At 42.9% G+C, this 21,053-nt stretch overlaps 1 protein-coding gene across 1 annotated transcript in view; it reads left to right on the top strand.

The window, feature by feature from the left end:
• Positions 1 to 9,373: 9,373 nt before the first annotated feature.
• galnt9 (polypeptide N-acetylgalactosaminyltransferase 9) overlaps positions 9,374 to 21,053 on the top strand; it is a gene marked incomplete at both ends in the record, with an annotated part of 63,298 nt that continues 51,618 nt past the window's right edge. Inside the window, 2 exons of the mRNA XM_084457676.1 lie at positions 9,374 to 9,614; positions 20,145 to 20,325. Of these exons, the coding sequence (XP_084313802.1) occupies positions 9,374 to 9,614; positions 20,145 to 20,325 (422 nt within the window). The remainder of the gene's footprint in view (positions 9,615 to 20,144; positions 20,326 to 21,053) is intronic.

Genomic DNA, 21,053 nt, shown 5'->3' on the forward strand with positions numbered 1-21,053 from the left:
ATTAATAAGGGATAGTTATTCTAAAGTGTTACCCACTAGGGAGGTAGCTAGTGTCTGGCTTCACAGTGCTGAGCAGTGTTCTGAACGCACAACACAGAGACAAGGGGAGGATTGAAATGTCTTGTTCAATAGTTGGTGTCATCTCTATGCCATCTGTACACCAGAAAAAGGTATTATTAATATGTAGAGCATGTACGCATACTAGTTTTAGTAGGTCTATTCTTGTCATAAAGGCCTAGTATAAACAGCACAGCAGTACCAGTGGTTGAGTGGGCTACTGTGATTTCCCAACAGGCCATCTGTTTTATCAGACTTTAACACAACCAAAACAGCATATTTTAGTAACGTAATTTATATTCAGCAGGACACCTAATTAAGTTCTGCAGATAAAGCCAATTATTTAAAATCTGCTTGTCATGCAAAGCAGGGGGGGAAGAGATAATGTGAATAAAAACCGGAGAGGTACTGATTGTCAACAGCTTGTAGCATAAATACTGTACATATACAGGGCTCCTCCACTGACCTCTCCACGTCGTCAAAAAATCCTCTTCCTTGTTCTAGTGCTGTGACTGCTGGTGGCACTTGCTTTACTGACTTTATTTGCAGTCAGTTCACTTATTCTAGCCCCATGACCTTATTGTAAGTTGCTTTGGATACTAACATCTACTAAATGACTAAAATGTAAAATGTAGAGTAAGCATACGAGGAGAAGGCTTCACCTGTGATCTTGTTGACTCCAAGTTAGAGGTTTGGTACCACTGATTAATTTGAAGGGTTTATGACATTATAAAAGCATTTATTCAGTATCCATTGATAATTCATTACACACTCCCCCTACACAAACCCCACCCCTGGAAGAAATGTATTCATTATAAAAGTAGAGGGCACTATAGAGAGTTTGCATTCACTCGGGTAAGAATATTAGATCATTCATGCAATTCATTATTAATCTCAGTGCTGTAAACATGCCATCTGAGCATGTATTTCTGCCAGTTTGTGTGCTAAGACACATAAGATCAGAAAGAGCTATAGTACATTTAAGTAGGGCATGCTGAATATTTCAAAAATAGTTCTCTAATACTTGTAGACCTCTGCTTGAAAGTGGTTTGCTAAAAGAAAATAGCACGATTGAAAACGTATGGTCTAGACCAGGGGTCTCAAACTCAAATTGGCTTGGGGCCACTGTTGGTTTCGTCAACTCATAGGAGGGCCACTTCAATGTCAACTTCAACTACTACTAACTATAAGAAAGTGCAATATTTTGGAAAATGTTATTTTTCATTTCCATAACTAGACTCACAACTCAATCTCTAAATGTTGCAAGACTATTCCATAACTAACATTTTCATCATACAAATTCAAACCAGTTTCCATTAATTTTAATATATTTTAACAGTTAGTGCTGCAAATCTTTTTTCCTTACTTTTATTTTATCTTGAATAGCCTACATTTGTACTTTACTCTGTTTTAGCTGCAAGATGCATCACTACTGTAAGCCTGCCCTGGACCTGTACTTGCATTTATTAAAGTTCAAGTTTGTTTCCATTTCTTACCAGACACTTAAATACATGTAGGCTACTACTCTATTTCTTGCCAGACACTCATCTTGAAAGACGGCTGAGACGTTTGCCCTCTCAGCTGTGTGGCTCGTTTTTTCCTCTCGTCTCCCTATGACACTGTTCTCCATGTTTAGTAATGAATAGCTCTTGACATTATATTCCTTTAGAACGGCGACTTTTTTCTTGCATATCAGGCAGGTAGTATTTCCATTGAACTCTATACTAATACTGAAATGTCAATATTTCTTGAAACTGTCTGTGTTCCTAACGTTAGTTCACCATGAAAACAGCCTTTCGGTGGCGAGCTGCATTCCGTTCATTGTTCATAGTCGCGTGCAGATTGATTGCACCTGTGACTGTATTCAGCATTCACCTCGCGCTCTGCATTGTTGGCCTGCCTGCCGGCGCCGTTTACAATAAGTTATTTTGCGGGCCGGATTACATGATATTTCTGACATCATGTCGCGGGCCGGATGGAGTGGTGTGGCGGGCTGCAAATGGCCCGCGGGCCGCGAGTTTGAGACCCCTGGTCTAGACAGACTATTACCTCTGACTGTGAATCCGCCTCTATCTTGAAATGACCAATTAAGGATTTTTTTTCCAGTGTGAGAAACATTTTTACCCCACCATTTTCCAAGCGAGAACTGCACGGTCAATACATGTTTTACAGTCAGGAGCCATGGTGTTGAAACTGGTTTTGTCAGGTAAAGTTTTTTTCTCTGCTGATTATTGTAGCTTGGGGATATCTCTTCAAAATCAAGAGGGTGCCTGGAGATATCCCTTGAGTATTTTCAGATATTACTCTTCATGCCCAATGGGCCAAAATATCAAATTTGGTTTCCCCAATGTTCATAAAGGAGGTCATGTAGTACAATGTATTTAATTCCAACTTAATAAATATTATATTGTACACTCTCAGAGGGGACAACCAGAAAAAGGTTTGTCCGATTGGGGCAGCTCCCCTAGTGACTATGTTGGACACTGCAAGCTGAGTCAGGCCAGAGGTGTCGCTACACAATCCTGGACATGACTCAATCACACTCCCAACACAAGCACAGCCTGCCTCTACCTTTTCCTCACACAGCATGAGCTGACAAACCTCTTCCTGCTACAGGGTTCTCGGGATAAGAAGTTACGGTCCTGTCCACAACTGCTCCCTTCACCGCAAAGCTATTAGCTAACAAGGTATCAGCTACAGAAGCTGATACCCATCCTCCTCATCACACTAAATGACACCCCAGTGACCACTGTTGACTCCTTCCACTTCCTAGGCACCACCATCTCCCGGGACCAGTGGGAGCTGAACATTAGCTCCCTCACCGGAAAAGCACAGCAGGGGATGTACTTCCTGAGGCAGCTGAAGAAACACAACATGCCAAAGGCAATGATGGTACTCTTCTACACCTCCATCATCGAGTCCATCCTCACCTCTTCCATCACCATCTGGTTCTCCGCCACAACACACAAAGACAAAGGCAGCACATCATCCACTCCGCTGAGAGAGTGATCGGCTGTAGACTGCCTTCCCTACAGGACCTGCGTGCCTCCAGGACCCTTAAACATGCCAGAAGGATTGTGGCCGACCCCTCCCATCCCGGACACGGCCTCTTTAAACCACTCCCCTCTAGCAGGAGACTGCGGTCCATCGGGATTGGGTCCACCCACCACAAAAACAGCGTCTTTCCCACGGCCATCAGACTCATTAACAAGGCTTGTGTTCCTCCACTCCCCCCCCTCCTGGCTCTATACTCCTTGCACCACCTGCACACGGCCTCCACATACCTCAACGGCACACACAACAGTTACATTTGAATATCACCACGCCAATCACATCCCTGCTTTAAGTGAACCATAGACGCATCTGCCATTCCCATCAAGGGCTCCCACTCCTCTCCGGAAGCTACATCAACAGGACGCTGCCCGCGTGTGCGTCTCAACACCTGCCATCAAGACCTCAGGGAACTCAATTCTCAGTACCTGGGACAATCTCACTCGCTGGGCAGTCTTCTAAGACTCGCGAGGGCCCTCAGGCCTCATTCTGGCAGTAGCCATCAGTCACTACCGCCTCTCCAACCTGCTCCTCCACCAGCCGGATGAAGGATGCCAGGTCATGATAAGCTGCTTGAGCGGCTGCTAGTGCCTCTCGCCCCAAACTGGGATTCTCAAGCACTAACTGCACCACAAGGGCTCCTTCTTCTCCTCAGAAGCAACATGGGCATCAGCTGTGGTCTGGGCGTGCATGACCGCGCATGCCCGCGCATGCCGTTGAAACCTCGAGGACCTCCAGGGCCTGTCTCCCCGTATCCACCATTTCACATGGCTCTGAGGAGAGGGGGGGGGGAGCATTGCTCACTCTGCCGTCTACAGGCTCATTACCTGACCGGTGGAAATGGGTACTAGCTCAGAGTAGACTACTCTCACGGGAGGAAAAGCCAATCTCAGCGTCACGTGATCCAGCCCGGATCCTCTCAAGCTTAAGCTAGAGCTCTCTCTCTCTCTTCCAACTCACGTTCCCACTCTTCCTCTCTTAGCAGCCTCTGGTGCTCGCTCTCCTCCTTCTGCTCTGCCCACAGCCCTTCTAAATCGAACTGTTCCTTCTGCAGCGCTTGGTCACTGCACTGTGCACTGCTCGAAAAAAGACTACGCTGACACTGACACACTATCACAGTATTACAACCGCAACCAGGCCCAAATACTAGGAACCAACCATGTCTCGCGCTTCACGAGACAATCACACCACTCAGAACTATTAAAGGCACAAGTACCATACATTCATTACTTTCAAGTCACCGGCATTACTAACTAACCCAATGATAAACAATTATATACAATAATGCTGTGGGATTTAACTAGTAACCAAAATATAGCAAAAATAATAGGCTTTCTCCAATACTTCCTGAGACCACCCAGATACTTCTCACTTGTCTAGTGCGGTGGTCTCAATATGGGAATGGCTGGAACATTACAGTATTTTTTGAGGTGCAGTTGCATTGGATTGTCTTATAGCATTATTTTCTCACAAACACAGTTGTGTTGTTTGTTCAAGTAAATGGTTTATTGGATATCAACACATTAAACATTTGACCTCTTGCCCTTATCCTTTGCTTGACTCAGCAGGCTCAGTGTGAAGTGTGTGTGTGTGTGTGTGTGTGTGTGTGTGTGTGTGTGTGTGTGTGTGTGTGTGTGTGTGTGTGTGTGTGTGTGTGTGTGTGTGTGTGTGTGTGTAAGGGTTGGGCTTACAGTTTTCATTGATCTGAGAGTGAGGTTTCAAGGGGGGTAAATTCAGAAAGTGAGATTGAAATATCCGTTGCAGAAATGCAAATTGGACTTGAACCAATGCTGCTGTCAAAGGATTGAGGTCTCCTGAGGCCTTTGAAGGGAATCCCAATCCAAAGATTCGACTTGGGGCCTATGTCTGCTCTGAGAAGCATGTAGGCCTCAAATGAGGTAGTAGAGTAAGATGGCCAAGGCAGAATCTGTGTGTGTGTGTGTGGCAAGATGGCTGCTGCGCCTTGGCTGCAGGTGCAAGTAGGAGCACCGTTTCAAAACATCTAACTCCACAGCAACCCACACCCGTCATAACCCACACCCGTCATAACCCACACATGTCATAACCCACACACGTCATAACTCACACCTGCCATAGTAGTCAGTTGCAAAATGTTGTTTAATTATGTGCGCTGTATCGGTGATAAAATCTGTCTACAAACAAGCGTTGACTAGTGGAAGAATTTATCAACAGACATGGCTTTCCCACAACAAGATTTTGGAACACCTGGTGGGTAAGACAACGCCCGACAGACTTCACAGCGTTCTCTGTACCTATTGAACATCAATGGATTCTATCCAAACTGCGGAGAGAGCATTCAGAAAAACAATGGACACTAAGACACTACAGGAAAAGCAGCATTTATATGTGTGTTCTGTATTTTCTGTATGCTTACTGTACATCACTATTATGTACATTATACCACCAATATATGTGTGTGTGTGTATATGTGCATGTAAGTATATTGTGTACATCCTGAAGCGTGCTTGTAACAACACAACCTGAATAGAATTACTGTATGCAAAATATTTTGAAATGTGGAAATAAAGAATTCAAATGTGTGTGTGTGTGTGTTTCAGAGCTAGCAAGGTGTACAGTAACATGAGCTTAGCTCTCATATTAATATAATGGTAACGATAGTAAAATCTGCAGTGCGATTTTGAGATGAGTGAATTTAGGAATCTTGTATTGACTGTGTGCCACTAATCAGTCTGTTAAATCCTTTCATTTTTCCCCCTTTTTTTTTTTTTAACCTTAAAGGAGTAGTAAAGGGAAAATGTAAGATCCGAATCACAAGTCAGGTCCCCAGGCTGCCGGCCATTCACCTCCATTCATTTTTTGAGCCAGGATTACGCAAAAACTACCTGACCGAATTTCATGAAACTGTGGAGGGGGGTAACATGGGCCAACTTACAACCCAAATACACCCACCCATTCACTGGCCAAATACAGCCACCCATTCATCTCTAATCACAGGGCGGGTCCACGATCCACCTAAACACGGTCTGGACGACCATTCACCTCCATTGATTTGTTGGACTAAAGGATTACGCTAAAACTACCAGACTGCTTTTCATGAAACTTTGTGGTGGAGGGGTGTAGCATGGGCCTATTTAGAACTCATTAAATTTAGAACTCATTCAATTTTGGCATGCACAGAGCCATGATATGCATTCAGGGGTGGAGGTCTGTGCTCTCTGAGCACCATTTCTAGTTGACTTCGTTATGAGTGTAAGAATTTGTGTTGGGAGGAGAGAGGAGACAAACAGTATAAAAAAGAATATAAAAGTGGTGGGAAAATAAGTAATATTTGGAATTTGCTCAGTCCAGAAACTGCTTAGATCCAAAACTCTGTTTGTATTTAGGACAAGAATTCACCAGCTTTCCTACTCCGAATCGTCAGTCCAACAGAAGATAAAGCTAAGAACCAACGCTCTCAACGAAAAGGCAAAAAATAAATGACCTTTGCACCATCACTCTTTTGAGGATTCTTTTATTGTTGACAAGATTCCAACATTCAGCTGTGAGTAGATAAAGCTGATAGAGTGGGAAAGACAAGACAGGGCCCGCGTGGCTATCCTTTCCAACCATTTATTACATTTGTAATATTTTTACTACAGTGTGGCCCTAGTTAGTATCCTGCCCTCAGGTCACTGTGGGGTGTGGCTAGGGAGGAAGCAGGGAAGGCATTGGGATGGAGGTGATTAGTGCTAGACTAGTCTCACTCAACAGATGTAGGCTTTAGAGCAGGGGTCTCAAACTCGCGGCCCGCGGGCCATTTGCAGCCCGCCACACCACTCCATCCGGCCCGCGACATGATGTCAGAAATATCATGTAATCCGGCCCGCAAAATAACTTATTGTAAACGGCGCCGGCAGGCAGGCCAACAATGCAGAGCGCGAGGTGAATGCTGAATACAGTCACAGGTGCAATCAATCTGCACGCGACTATGAACAATGAACGGAATGCAGCTCGCCACCGAAAGGCTGTTTTCATGGTGAACTAACGTTAGGAACACAGACAGTTTCAAGAAATATTGACATTTCAGTATTAGTATAGAGTTCAATGGAAATACTACCTGCCTGATATGCAAGAAAAAAGTCGCCGTTCTAAAGGAATATAATGTCAAGAGCTATTCATTACTAAACATGGAGAACAGTGTCATAGGGAGACGAGAGGAAAAAACGAGCCACACAGCTGAGAGGGCAAACGTCTCAGCCGTCTTTCAAGATGAGTGTCTGGCAAGAAATAGAGTAGTAGCCTACATGTATTTAAGTGTCTGGTAAGAAATGGAAACAAACTTGAACTTTAATAAATGCAAGTACAGGTCCAGGGCAGGCTTACAGTAGTGATGCATCTTGCAGCTAAAACAGAGTAAAGTACAAATGTAGGCTATTCAAGATAAAATAAAAGTAAGGAAAAAAGATTTGCAGCACTAACTGTTAAAATATATTAAAATTAATGGAAACTGGTTTGAATTTGTATGATGAAAATGTTAGTTATGGAATAGTCTTGCAACATTTAGAGATTGAGTTGTGAGTCTAGTTATGGAAATGAAAAATAACATTTTCCAAAATATTGCACTTTCTTATAGTTAGTAGTAGTTGAAGTTGACATTGAAGTGGCCCTCCTATGAGTTGACGAAACCAACAGTGGCCCCAAGCCAATTTGAGTTTGAGACCCCTGCTTTAGAGATAAGCCTTGTCATTTGTTTATTACTGCCCAATTAATGGTGCTGATTCATGTGGTCGGCCAGTCCAGACTACGTGAAATGACAGCAACCTAGCAACCACTCCACTGAAGACAATTGGTTAAGAAACACAGCAAGAAACACCCCTAATGAGTAGTTACTGATGGGTACTACTATAGTAGTTACTGAGGAACCAATGAGTAGTTACTGATTAACTCTCACATCACTGTATAGTAGATAATGATGGGTTACTAGAGAACAGACTGGGGACTACTATGGTAGTTACTTAGGAACTAATGATTAGGTAATGAGATAGTTACTGATTAACTCTGAGGTTAGTTAATGTGTAGTTACTGATGGGGGCTACCATGTGTAGGCCTATGTGGATATAAGACCTAGGCTATGTTAAAATTGTAATTTTTTGGAAAGCTTGAGGAAGCTACTGTAAATCAACCTGGTCAGCTGTAGCCTATATCATTTGAGTTTGATTTCAACAAACCATACAATCCATGTGTTCTTAAATATGAAAATATCTATATTAAAAGTGCATTTTATGGCAGTTTTCACTTGGAAAAGACAATTGTTTATGTGCACAATTCCACTGAAATGTGTAGTTAGTCCACTGGTAGGCTTAATCTCAAGTTATAAAATAGAAGGCTATTTATATTTTAAGAACAAATATATGTTTCCATTGAAATGCGTACGTTTTTTATTATCCATGTTTGTTTTATCCTGAGTCAGGTCTTGAATATTCATGATTATGCCGCTAAACGTCACAACGCAGTAGCGCTCTCTCCTGCGAGAGGCTGAAAGGGAGGGAAGAGGGTGGGAGGCAAGGCAGCATGCGAGAGCTGGCAACAGAGAAGGGCTGGCTCGCACCATGCAGAGAGCGGGAGCATCGGGGCCGTTTGACAGCGTTTGAGGACAAAACGCGCTTCAACTTCTATCTATAGCCACCTAGATATTCGACTGCGATCAATTGTGGAATGACAAGAGAAACTGTTCGTACAGTTTTATATATTCGCGTCTGTTAAGGAATCCTGTGACCACAGCGCCTTTGAGAGATGTCAAAGCAGTGTTAGAGGATGCTTCTCAAATACGGGATAGTGCAGTGATATTTAGAATGGAGCAAAACATGGATTAGGATTTGACAATTTTCACATGGCAGAGAATGTTTTGCCGAAACTAAGATTCGCTTATAGAGATGTATGTCTGACGCTGTTTAGCTGTAGTGAAAATGACAGTAGAGTGTCTGTTTTTACCGTCTACATCAGCGTATATCTGAGCACACGGCGTTGGTTATGATCGCAAGGAAAACAAAGCATCATCGTTGAGTATCCTCGTCAACCTTGAATTTCTTCATCCGATTCTCCATCTCCATGACTGTAGCCTATACGGCACGCCTGCAAACGTAGGTCCGTGGTGCTGAAAGGATAGCTCCGCTGGTCTCCAGTCTCTCAAAGTTGATTCAACAAGAACGTGAGCCTTTCATTTCTTTCAGGCGGCACACTAGCCTAAATGGATTAGCCTATTATCTGGTTTGACGGCGTCAGCCCGGCTATTCTTTTCGGTTTAATGGCAGTGGCACGAAAAATAAAAACTTTGCTGACGGTAAACATTTTAGTTTTTGTGGGAATTATATTATTCTCAGTGTACTGCAGGATTCAGGACCGATCTGAGGAACTTATACAGATCGGCCGAATCACAGACCAGAGACTGCGAGCCAGGAATGGAAAAGTTTCCAACTTGGTGGACAGACAGTCCATACTTCAAAGGCTTGAGCGGCTGGAAGATGTTGTCTACAATCAATTGAATGGTATGTAGCCTATTAGCCTAGTTGGGCTTGCCTACAGTAGCCTAGATTCGTGTGGCCTGCATGCATAGAGGCCTGAATGCATGTAAAACTATGCTCAGTCGCTACATGTTAAGGAGTTTGTCATCAGTTGGAAATAATGAGACAATTAACAATGCAATGTGTCACTGATAGCCTCCACCTGCCATTCTGTAAAGAGCCATTACCATAACGACTGCTGGTGCACTATTAGTCAGAACTGACCTTCTACTACTAGGCTACTAGTAGAAGATCACTACTACTACTACTTTCACTACTACTTGTCAGAAATGATCTTCATCAAGTCAATAGACTGAATCTACTATGTATAGCCTAATCAATGATCAGATACCTAATCAATAGCATGATCCATGCCTGCATCAACAGTTGAAGACAAACAACCGCCCTGTATTTGCAGTTGAACATTGAAAATGCCTGTAAATCCTCAAAACAGCATATGTTTTGATCTTTCTGAAATCAGAGATACGTTCAAATAAGATGTTTCTCTAATATAATGAAAAGCCAGCCTTATTTCATTATATAGCCATTAGTTACTGCAATGCAAGGGGGGTTGGTCTAGATGCCCAAACTGGATCCCTCAAATCATGTTAAAATAGACTCAAGGCTCAGTATTCCCCTTGTTTTTCTTGTCCCACTATATCCACAAACTAAATTGTAAAACACTTCATTTGAAGCAGCTAACAGGATTAGCATTTTATAGGGATTGCATGATTTATAACGATTTTGCATTTTATAGAAATCTCCATAATTGAGAGAGACCAGCATGTTATAATGAGCCTAATACTAATATTATAATAAGCTGTTTCTTTTTGTCTTTTTCTTTTTGTACTTCCTTTCCTTTCACTTCCCTAAACTTGCTATTCACATTGGTGATATGTTATGGTCTTTTTCATGCTTTTAATATGAGCAGAGGTTAGATTCATTGTGTCCAGCGTCATCATCACAAGTCAAGGTGGTCAGAAATGCTCTTATGCTTTCACTCAAGCAATCCTCAGCTGCATGGTCCCCAAACACCCCCCACTCTGGAGTGGTTTATTTGATCTTATTACTATGCCCTAGTCCTGGCATCATTTGTGTATGAAAGAGGTCACTCTGTCAGTTTGAGTTATGGTTTGCATCTGGAGGCAAGCCAGTAGGCACAGCCTCAAGAAAAGTAGAATGTGTCCTCTCATTCAGAGGCTGTTACTTTGTGCAAGTCTCTCTATTTTTGCCTGGAGTCTAGAGCGGCAATGTTTCTCCACTGTCACTATCAATTCATGCTCTGTCTTTTGCCAATTTATTTAAACACACAATCATACATTCATAATATTCCATTTTATCACCTTTTCTAAATGGTGCACAGACCATTAATTGCATTCCATTGCCACTGGAAAGCACTGTACTGTAAGTACAACCTTGTGTGCCAACAGCCAATAACAATTACCATGTCCCGGCAGTGATTTGAAATATTATTCAGTTGTTTATTGTCTAACAATGACATGCAGAGGGGATTAAAACAAGGCCTAATTAGATTTAAAGGGCATTTTACACTTTCTTACTCACAGGGCTTTGCACAATAATGGAAGAACAGGTGAATCCTCACAACCACAACAACAACAACAACAACAACTAGAAAGGACACTCGGAGAGCGCAGACCTCCGCCCATGAATACATGTCATCAGTGTACAGTGATACTTAGAGGACATTAACCGAATGGGTGCTCTTCATCTCTGCTCTCTGATGTATCCCAGATACCTAGCTACAGTAGATATAACAGAACCGACAGCAGTAATCTTTCTAGCTACGAGCATACATTAGCTAGCTAATTCAAAGCAGTTGACCTTCGCCATGATCCATATTAATGGAGGTGAATGGGCGGCCTTGTTTGAGCCGCTCTTTGGCGCCCCCATTGGGTCGCAGCCAGCAGAGGGTGGTTTGGTGAACTCCAGACTTTCCCCCCGCACCCCCCAGTCCAAACCTTGTGTCTCTAGCACCCCCACACAGGGAGCTGGCTTCACTCAAAGTTTTGTTTTCATTCGTGGATCTGCCCCATGAGTCCAATCTGCTCCAAAATGTAATGAGTCCTAAGGTGGTCCATGCTACACCCCACCACCGAGTTTCATGAAAATCAGTTTGGTGGTTTGGGCGTAATCCTGCTAACAAATAAACAAATGAACACGCTACCGAAAGCAATACCTTAGGTAACAACAAACAACAAACAAAACAAACAAACAAAACAAAACCTTAGGTAACAAAACAACATTTTTCAGTAGCTCCCTCTATTCAGAAGTGACTGACACAGGAGTCATCAGCATCTCTGTTCTAAGCTGCTTGTTGACGACAGGCTTATAGAATAGTGATTTGATCTGGGTAGTGCATTAGAAGGGGCAGGGTTTATATTACCTAGTATACTGTACCACATACAAGAATACAACCACAAAGAGAGCATTCTCAGTCCCCTGCATTGTAGCGTGTGCGTGCATACTGTGTAACTTTGTCTTGAATATTTGGGTCAATGTGCATTTATTGTGAAATCCAATTTGGGCAATTTGCCCTAAGTTAAGCTATTTGCACATCCCGTTGTGTAAAAACATTTCTATTGGTTTCCATTAGTCCTAAGATATCCCATAGTTCTTTCAATGTACTGTATTGAATAACAAAAAGCTCTTAGGAAATGGAGTGGAGTAAAACATATTTCTGTGTTTAACAGGTGTCACTGCATTGCTCATCAGTATACAATACCTTCCACCCTCTTGCCCACACAAGATTCAAATTCGGATCCTCTGACTGACAAACACACTCCTCTCATAACCACCACTTTTAGCCGATAAGCTACGTATATCCAGTATTTATACTGAGGAGTATTTAACCAGTTCAACCAGTGCAAAGTGCAAAAACAGACCAACGGCAAGCCATCAATGATGCTTGTCGTTCCTGGTTTCATCCTGAGTATGTAGATGTTGATACAGTATGCCTCCTACTGTATAATGCTCAATTACCTTGAAGAATGCAGCATTGTTTATGCTAAGCTCATAGGGGGGAATTTTTGAAGAATCAAGAATGCATCTCTCTCTCTCTCTCTCTCTCTCTCTCTCTCTCTCGGGCACATACTCGATGCTCTTACCACACACCTTAATGATATTCATAACCATGTGTGTATCATTTTGTGCAGTGTGGATGGTGGCACTACAGACAGAGAAACGGACTGGAGAACTGTAAAGTATGTAGCCTGATTAAATGAAATATTAATAATGAGATGTAGATGAGAAATTGTAGACAAAACATTTGCAGTAAGTGATGAGAATCAATTCATCCCCGCCTTTTAGAAATCTCAGTAATTTATTCCCAGGCTCATCTGAGAAGCTGCATTCTGAACAAGGCTGCAAGGGAACACCAATACATGTAGGCACTAGAAATCATTTATGGTTGACAAAGCACCACAGTTGGCCAATGCAACTAACAAACATAAAATATATATATATTTGTTCTTTTTTCTAAAGGTAGATACTGTAACATTAGTGTGAAATGATGGCCTTGCACTTGAAGGCTTTCTGTGATTCAGAGACAGACTGCACAGCCTTTAATCACAAAATAATTTCCATTCTATTTCATAATTCACCTCTATTTTTGTTATTTGGGCAAATTACAATATGTTAAGATGTTATCCACTGTCAGTGGTGTGCATGTGTTGCCATGTGAGCTTGAACGGTTACCATGGCTGTTCTTCGTGCAGAGACATGCATAATAATCACTGGATCTCATGCCACGCCACCCCTCGATGATCATGCCATCCTGGTGATCTCTTGGCGTGCCTATACTGAGCACCAGCCATTTACCCCTGTGGTCTATGTTTTATGAATCATTCCCACATTTCAGTAGCCTTGTGAGACCATCCTGATCTAGCGAGCTCACATTCTGTTTCTCTCCGTACATCAGTCTGGCCTTCCCCCATCTCGAACGATTATAGTGGGCGGGAGTACTTGCCTTGACAGGCTAACTCCTTCAGCCAGTGGGAGCCACAAAACCGTTGCCAGATCCAGTGTGAAGAATGGCGAAAACGTATTTTCCGCTTAGAAACTCTGCATACTCTTGTTGTATCTCATACTATTTCTTTAATAACTGCATGTATGGCTGTGTTTATTCTACTAACGATAACGTTACTGCTTGTTGCTTTGGGAGACTGTTTTGCTACGGGAACGAATCAGGGCCTACGTTCTACTGGGGGGGGCAGAACAGCAGTCAGAACACAGTCCCTGATTGGCCCAGTCAAAAACGTAATCGGAGAATAGTTCTAGATAGGGAGAGGTCCAGATTGAGATGCGGAGTGAAACTGAATGTGAGCTTGCAAGATCAGGATGGTCTTACAAGACTAACATTTCAGCACTTTAGCTAAGAACAAAGGATTCATGATATTCCACTTTTTCAACAACAGATCACTCAGCATCGTCTGAGACATCAATATTTAGAGCACCTCAACATCACTTTTCACATGCATAAATTCACTCTTCCTGTAAATCATTTACAAAAGTGTGGGTGTTTTTTAGTTTGAAACAAAACCAGGCTGTATCAGACACTTTTTTGAAGGTTCCATAATTTATTACCGTTATGGCTTTCACACATCATGTTGTTGCTCTCCACAAATGGATTGAGAGGCCATTGAGAAGGATATACTTGAACATAGTGCACCTAGACTGATGTTTGATCCTTAGTCTGCCTTTCTTTCTCGCAAATCTCTCCATCTGATCTCATGCACCCTACCCAGTACATCATCCTCATCCCAGTAATGTGCTAATCCCCTCAGATAGGGAATTAACCATGTGTTTAGAGTGAAGGAGCCAGAAGTTGCTGTAATTACCTCATTGTAGTACAGTATAATTAAGTTATTTTGCTAGCATGCACTTTACAGGAGACTCGGGTGGGTAGAGGATATTGACGATATTCCACTGATACAGCATGAATATCAGGAGGATTCAACCTTTCCTCACTGATGAAACGTCATTCAAGACCTTGTCATCTCCCGCCTGGACTAATGCAACTCCCTCCTTGCTGGGGCCCCGGCGTCAACCATTAAACCCCTGGAACCTGTCCAGAAAGCTGCTCGCCTGGTGTTCACCCAGCCCAAGTTCTCCCTCACAACTTCCCTTCTTCGTTCCCTACACTGGCTCCTTGTAGCAGCTCGCATCCAGTTTAAAACTCTGGTACTAGCCTACAGAGCAATGGAAGGAACAGGGCCCTGTACTACAAAACAGGATTACAGGGTTAGCGAGATAATTTAAGGCTGGGTTGCACCAACATGGATTAAATTAATCCTGGTTTAGACTTAATCTAGGTTTAGTAAATCTAGGTTTAAACCGGTTTTATAATTAATCAGAGATGTGTTGCACAACTTAATTTTAACCCTGGATTTGTTAAACTAGTTTAAACATGGGTTAAAACAGGATTTGTTTATGTGTCCATGATGGATTCTGATAATGTCAACAATTTACCGATGATGGAACTTTATCCAACCTTGCAATCTAATTTACAGATTATGAGAATGCAAATTGTAAACTTAAAAAAAAATCTGCACAATTTGAAGAAGATATGGTTATTTGAATATTGGTACATCTAAAATTAACTAGCAGAAAAAAAACAGGAAGTTCCAAAGACTGACACACCAGCGGATACAGCTAGCCCTGTTGTCCAGGGATGAGGGCCTGTGCTGGGGCTGAGCATAACGCTCTGGCCTGGGGATGAGGGGCCTGGTCTGGAGTGATCAGACCGCAGTTTTACGGCAGACAAAAAGCAGCTTAGTAAACCAGCTTGCTCGTCAAGCTTTTGCACCATTGCTAATTAATCTATCTAGCTAATTAGCTAGCTGTCGTAACCTTTTGAGTTTTGTTTAGGTAAAATTGTGAGAGATCACTTGCATCTCGGTATTGCTAACGGTATCGGCACAGTTGTCAATCAAAACTTGATCTGCCATGCCCACACTCATGAGAAATGGTTAGCAGAATTAGCTGGTTTGGGGAAGATCTTCTAATACTTCTGAACATTTATTTTCACTCCGATTTTTGTGGATGGTTAATGAAACACTAGTGTAAGTATTAATTCATTGGGGGGGGAGAATATCTCAATATCACAATATAGAGCTCTGTAAACTAGCTTGCTAACTGACCTACAATAATGTCAAGCAAGCTACAGTAGCTGAGGCTGTCACTCCTGTCTCGTGAATGATCATAATACTGTCAGGAAAAATAGCTGGCTAACACAACAAGTGTTAGTTTTGACAGCCCCAGCTAGCAGGGAATGTTCCCACAACATTGGGGAACATTCCCATCACGTTCTGCTAATTTTTTCACTTTCTTAGAACATTCTTAGAACAAATGATTGCTAGCTGGGAACTGGACAGTTGATATGTTGCACAACAAATATACAGAACATGTTCAAAGCTAGCCATGTTGTCAATAGCACTGAGATAAATCTGCTCTGGGGGTGGTTTAAATATTGAGGTTTAGACTGGGATTAGAATTACTGGTGCAACAGACTTGAATTTAATAGGTTTAAATGGAAGTTAAACTGAGATTACCAAAGGGTTAGATTTAACCAGGATTAATTGGATTAAAGGTTTAAAGTTTGGTGCAACTGGATTAAAAGATTAACCTTGTTTAAACCTAGTTTAATAGTTAATCCTTGTTGGTGCAACCCAGCCTAAGGCTCAAGCCTGGTTTATCCGTATCACAAAGGTGGATCACTTTTTCCCATGCTATATCGCCATGGTAACTTATGCTGCCAAGATAACCTGCTCTGGGGCAGGTTAAATTCCAGATTACGGATCAAAACGTATTAAGCACTGCCCGCTGACTGATCAATTCACTTGGAAAATGGCATGTGGAACTTCCGTGTGCAAAATAATCTCAGTGCGCAAATAGTGAGAGGTTATTTTACAGACCGACAAACCCCTCTTTGTTTTTTTCTGATATCATATGAAAGGTAGCTAGCCTACAGATTGCGAAATGGCTTTGTCAGATTATATTTTGCCCGAACGTATGCATTTACAGTCCCGCAGACTGTAAGATATGCACTTGCATTTAGGCTACAGTTTCATGTAGGCTAGGCTGGTGATGTGGAGAACCAATTAACCAATTAATTAATTAAGTACATTTTTTATTCCATTTTCAAGTATTGTGATTCATTAGACTAGCTTCCCATTCATAGGAACAAAGATAATTAGCCTTAATTTTAGTTGAATTGTTATAGCACCCATGCCTGGTAATAAATGACATACTGTAGGCTACTGAAATAGGATACCTTCTTTTCGTAGGCTAGCCTACTTCTCCACCTTAAGCTTCACTTTTTCCATCTTAATATTGAGTTCTAAACTCCTCTTGTATAGAGACATCACTGTCTGATCCAACCTGAAACTAATCAAATAAATTATAACCTACACTTGCTTTATTTAAGCATCCCTTGCCAGGCTTACAGGGTTGCAGCTGAAAGAATAAGATAGGCATAGGCTTTACATGGCATACAAATATATGGCCCAATTATAGAGATAGCCTAGCCTTCACAGCATAGGCAATATTTTGTCAACTTTCCTTCCTGCCTTTGACAGCAGCGACTGTGTTGCGCCTGGATAATATAGTTCATATTTCATTAATATTGCTCCTCATGTGTAAAATGCGGTGGACGGAGCTTGGAGCATGGCCGTGTCCAAATACCCATACTAAGGTTGCGATTGGTCATTTTGTGCAAATACCTCCCCTTTTAACATGAACACGCTCATAGCTAGATTGGATCAGCTGGGTAGAATTGATAGCCACCATTGTGGTACCCTTTATCTGTGATTGCGGTTGTTTGGTTTACTCGAGCGAGCTAGCGAAAAGTTATCCTGGATTTGTTATCCTTTTACCTCCAGCTTTTACTTATCCTGGCCGCCGCGCCGCCGGGTTCGGCGATTCGCGACGCCCGTGCCGCCCGCCCCCCAGTTCGCGCAAATTGTATTGACTTTCTATGTAAACTCGCCGCGCCGCCGGAAAAATTTGCGCCCGGTGTGAACACAGCATAAGGATATCTTTGCTCGTAATGGAAAAGTCAGCCTCCAGGATAAAAAAGTGACATGGAAATTTGAATCAGCATGAGGCAGAGCATTGTAACTACCACAAATGATCCTCTTAGGCTTTATCAAAGCAGTTTGTAATGTAGCTATTAGCAACATAACAAAGGCTCCTCAGCAAAGCCTATGAACTGTTGTCAGTTCTCAAGGTCCTGTTCCCTTTTTGCTCAGTAAAGAGTCAAAAATGATGCACAAGATCAAGGTACCACTGTATCAGTTCTCTTATTCATGCCAAAGTGAAAATGCCCCTCCACTCTGCAGCAGCAGTCAGCCACATAGGGACTCTCAGGGCTCACTATAGTGTATCTGCTCATCCTGTAATGGATTTTTTAAAACCAGACAGAGAGAGCAGGGGGGGAAAGAAGCAAAATAACAAGGCTGGGGGAAAAACAAACCGGCAGAGATGTCTCAGCTTCCAGGGCTCATGCTGAGAGAGAGAGGGAGAGAGAGAGAGAGAGAGAGAGATTGATTGATTGATTGATTGATTGATTTTCAGATTTAGAATCTATCTGTAACGGGAAACAGTTAAAGTGGGTCAGATTATGAATCATGGAATGGTTGTATTAATGAACTAAAATACTATAGTAATATATACAAGTTTAAGAGAAAGTTTAAAAATAACATTTGAAACATACAAAAGATTGAGAGAAAAAAATCATTCTGAAGAAATGACAGAAATGTCTGAAGGTTATGATCTGTCTTCATATCTGGAAGAGAGAGCCAGCCTGACTCTCAAGCCAGTGACCGTGACTCGGACAGCGGTGGACCCTCGCGCTAAAATGAAACTGACCACCCTCGGGAGTGACGGCCCAATATGCCACTCCCCTGTGGGATCCAGCCATTATTTGGATCTGGCAAGACCAGAATGCGAACCCCTGTTGTACTGGAACCCAAAGCTTAGACCGCTACACAACCGTGGACCCCAGAGAAAACTGTTTGATTTTGTTTTATTTGTGCTAAAACGATTTAGTATTATTTAACCACTAGATAAAGAGAAGAACCGGCACTCCCGAAATAGACAGTATAGTCTTCAGAGTTTAATAGGCAAACGGACGTGTTTCGGCCTTAAGCCATCATCAGCATGAAGCATTTCACCACTGTCATAACTGTACGGCAAGTTTGTTGTTATTGTGTATAACTGACCGGAAAAAATCGAACTAACTTAACCCCGCTCTTTCTAGATTCTTGCATGCCATTGGCTGACAAAGTCCTAATCCTTCCCCTGTGTGTTGACAGTTTACAGCTATTCAGCTCCAATTACAATTCTCCAATAGAAGCTCAAGATTAGTAGCCCTCCAAACTGATTGTTCTGCTATTCCTCGTAGGGGAATCTGTGGCCAAAGCTCTTCATTGGTATGCACTGTTTACTCGTCGTCTCTGTGTCCATCTGTTGAGGAGAGGCTGTTTGATTCCACTGTGGAGAAAGGCCACACTGGAAGTATGACAGGAATAGCAAATTGTGTCCCCACAATGTCACTTCAGAGTAGCCAGAGGGAGTTATGGGACTGCTAACTAAAGAAGACAATGTATGAAAGGTAAAATGAGAAGATACAGTATAAGCGAGCACTATCATTATGACATAGACTTTGATGTTGTCATGGAAAGAAACAACGTCAACATTGATCAATTGCAGATGTAGAAGACACGGCGACTTAAAGATTCCTTTGATCAGCTGAGATGGATTGAAAATCGCATTTCTGATAAACCATAGCCGCTGCACTCTCTTTTTAAAATGTCAGTCACAGAGAAACTCATCGCGTAATTTTAATAAGAGCTTCGGGGTGATTTAAATCCAAGGAATCTGGCGTCAGAAGACGAGACCCAGGAGATGGGAAGATAATCATTCCTCAGCACTGTTGTCATTCTGTAGATGGACAGCTATATGTTTTTGTGGTGATATGTTCTGCATTTGCCCAGCTGTAGAGCCCAGTCAATGTAGAGAATAAGGAGAATCATCACCGGTGTCTTTTGCTCTGGCAAGCCTCCATATGTCCCAATTATAAACTATCCAGCCTGATTTGAATCACAGCAAATACTCAAAAGGGGATGATCCGGACATTCCAGGTGATAATTCGCAATTGATGTATACAAATACTCATTAGGGGGTACAGTAGCATGTACTGTACTGTATAAGTCTATAAAACAATGTTCGCATTCACAGTGCTCCTTCTCCATGTCTCTTCTCTGCTATGCTGTGACAAGCGTTGAGATTCCTGTCCAGGCTGGTGTAGGCAGCTTCTCTGTAGACAGACTGTGTAATGATGCCCTACAGAACAGCCCCACAGAGTCGAAGAGCTTCCATACACCATCCTCACAACCCATGAATGTCAATCAGCTGGCCCTCTGCATGGGGCTCTCCTTTTACCTGCTTCTACCTGTGTGTGTGTGTGTGGTGTGTGCGTGCGTGTGTGTTCGCCAGGCCTAGCTAAGCCCATGGGGCTGGTGGAAGGGCCTGGGGGTCTTGGCCAGGGAGGAGCCGCTGCCACACTGGGGGAGGACAGCCGGGACGTGGAGGGGAAGTACGAGGAGTACGGCTACAACGCCCAGCTCAGCGACCGCATCTCTCTGGACAGGAGCATACCTGACTACAGGCCCAAAAAGTAGGTGGACGTCCCCTCTCCTGCAATCCATCCTCCTCCCGCGCTGTGTCCTCCATTACTCTCCTCCTGCTCCCTCTCCTCTGCTTACTTCACCTCTCTGTCCTCCTCCTCCTCCTCCACCACCCCTGTTCATCCCTCACTTGCCTTCCTCACCTCTGCCTGTCTTCCCCTTCCAAGTAGAGAACCCTGGTCTGCGTAGGCGTCCAGGGCAGCCGGGGGCAGCGTTCACGCTAGGCTGTGTGGCACCACCACACAAATGAAATTGCCAAAGGCACGTGAAATCAGAACATGAAAGGACATTGTACCCCGGCTGCTGAGATGATGTTGATAGTCGGGGACGGTTCATAATGCAATCAGGAGAAAGTCCAAGCAGTTTTTATGAAAGAGACCGCGGAGACAGAGTCGGAATATTAATGGTCTTTTTAAATTAATTTTATTATTAGAACGTGGGACGATATCTCCCGTACAGTGAGTGGGAGGGTGATAATAAAACCAACCGCTGGCATTTAGATCACACGGTGTCAGATAACAAATACAGACAGAGATGCCGGGAGGGAATCATGACGGCCAGAGACTGTCTGCTGGCTTGGTGGGGCGAACAATCCATTCCATCCACATCCCCCTTTGTTCTCGCCCTTCTTTGACGCTGCAAAATGGATGAGGGAAATGGGAGGGAAGACAAGTGAAAAGAAGGGCACTAATTAATAACACAGGCTTGAACGGGTTAG

The sequence above is a fragment of the Borostomias antarcticus genome (assembly GCF_949987555.1).
Source record: "Borostomias antarcticus genome assembly, chromosome: 23".
Classification (NCBI taxonomy): domain Eukaryota; kingdom Metazoa; phylum Chordata; class Actinopteri; order Stomiiformes; family Stomiidae; genus Borostomias; species Borostomias antarcticus.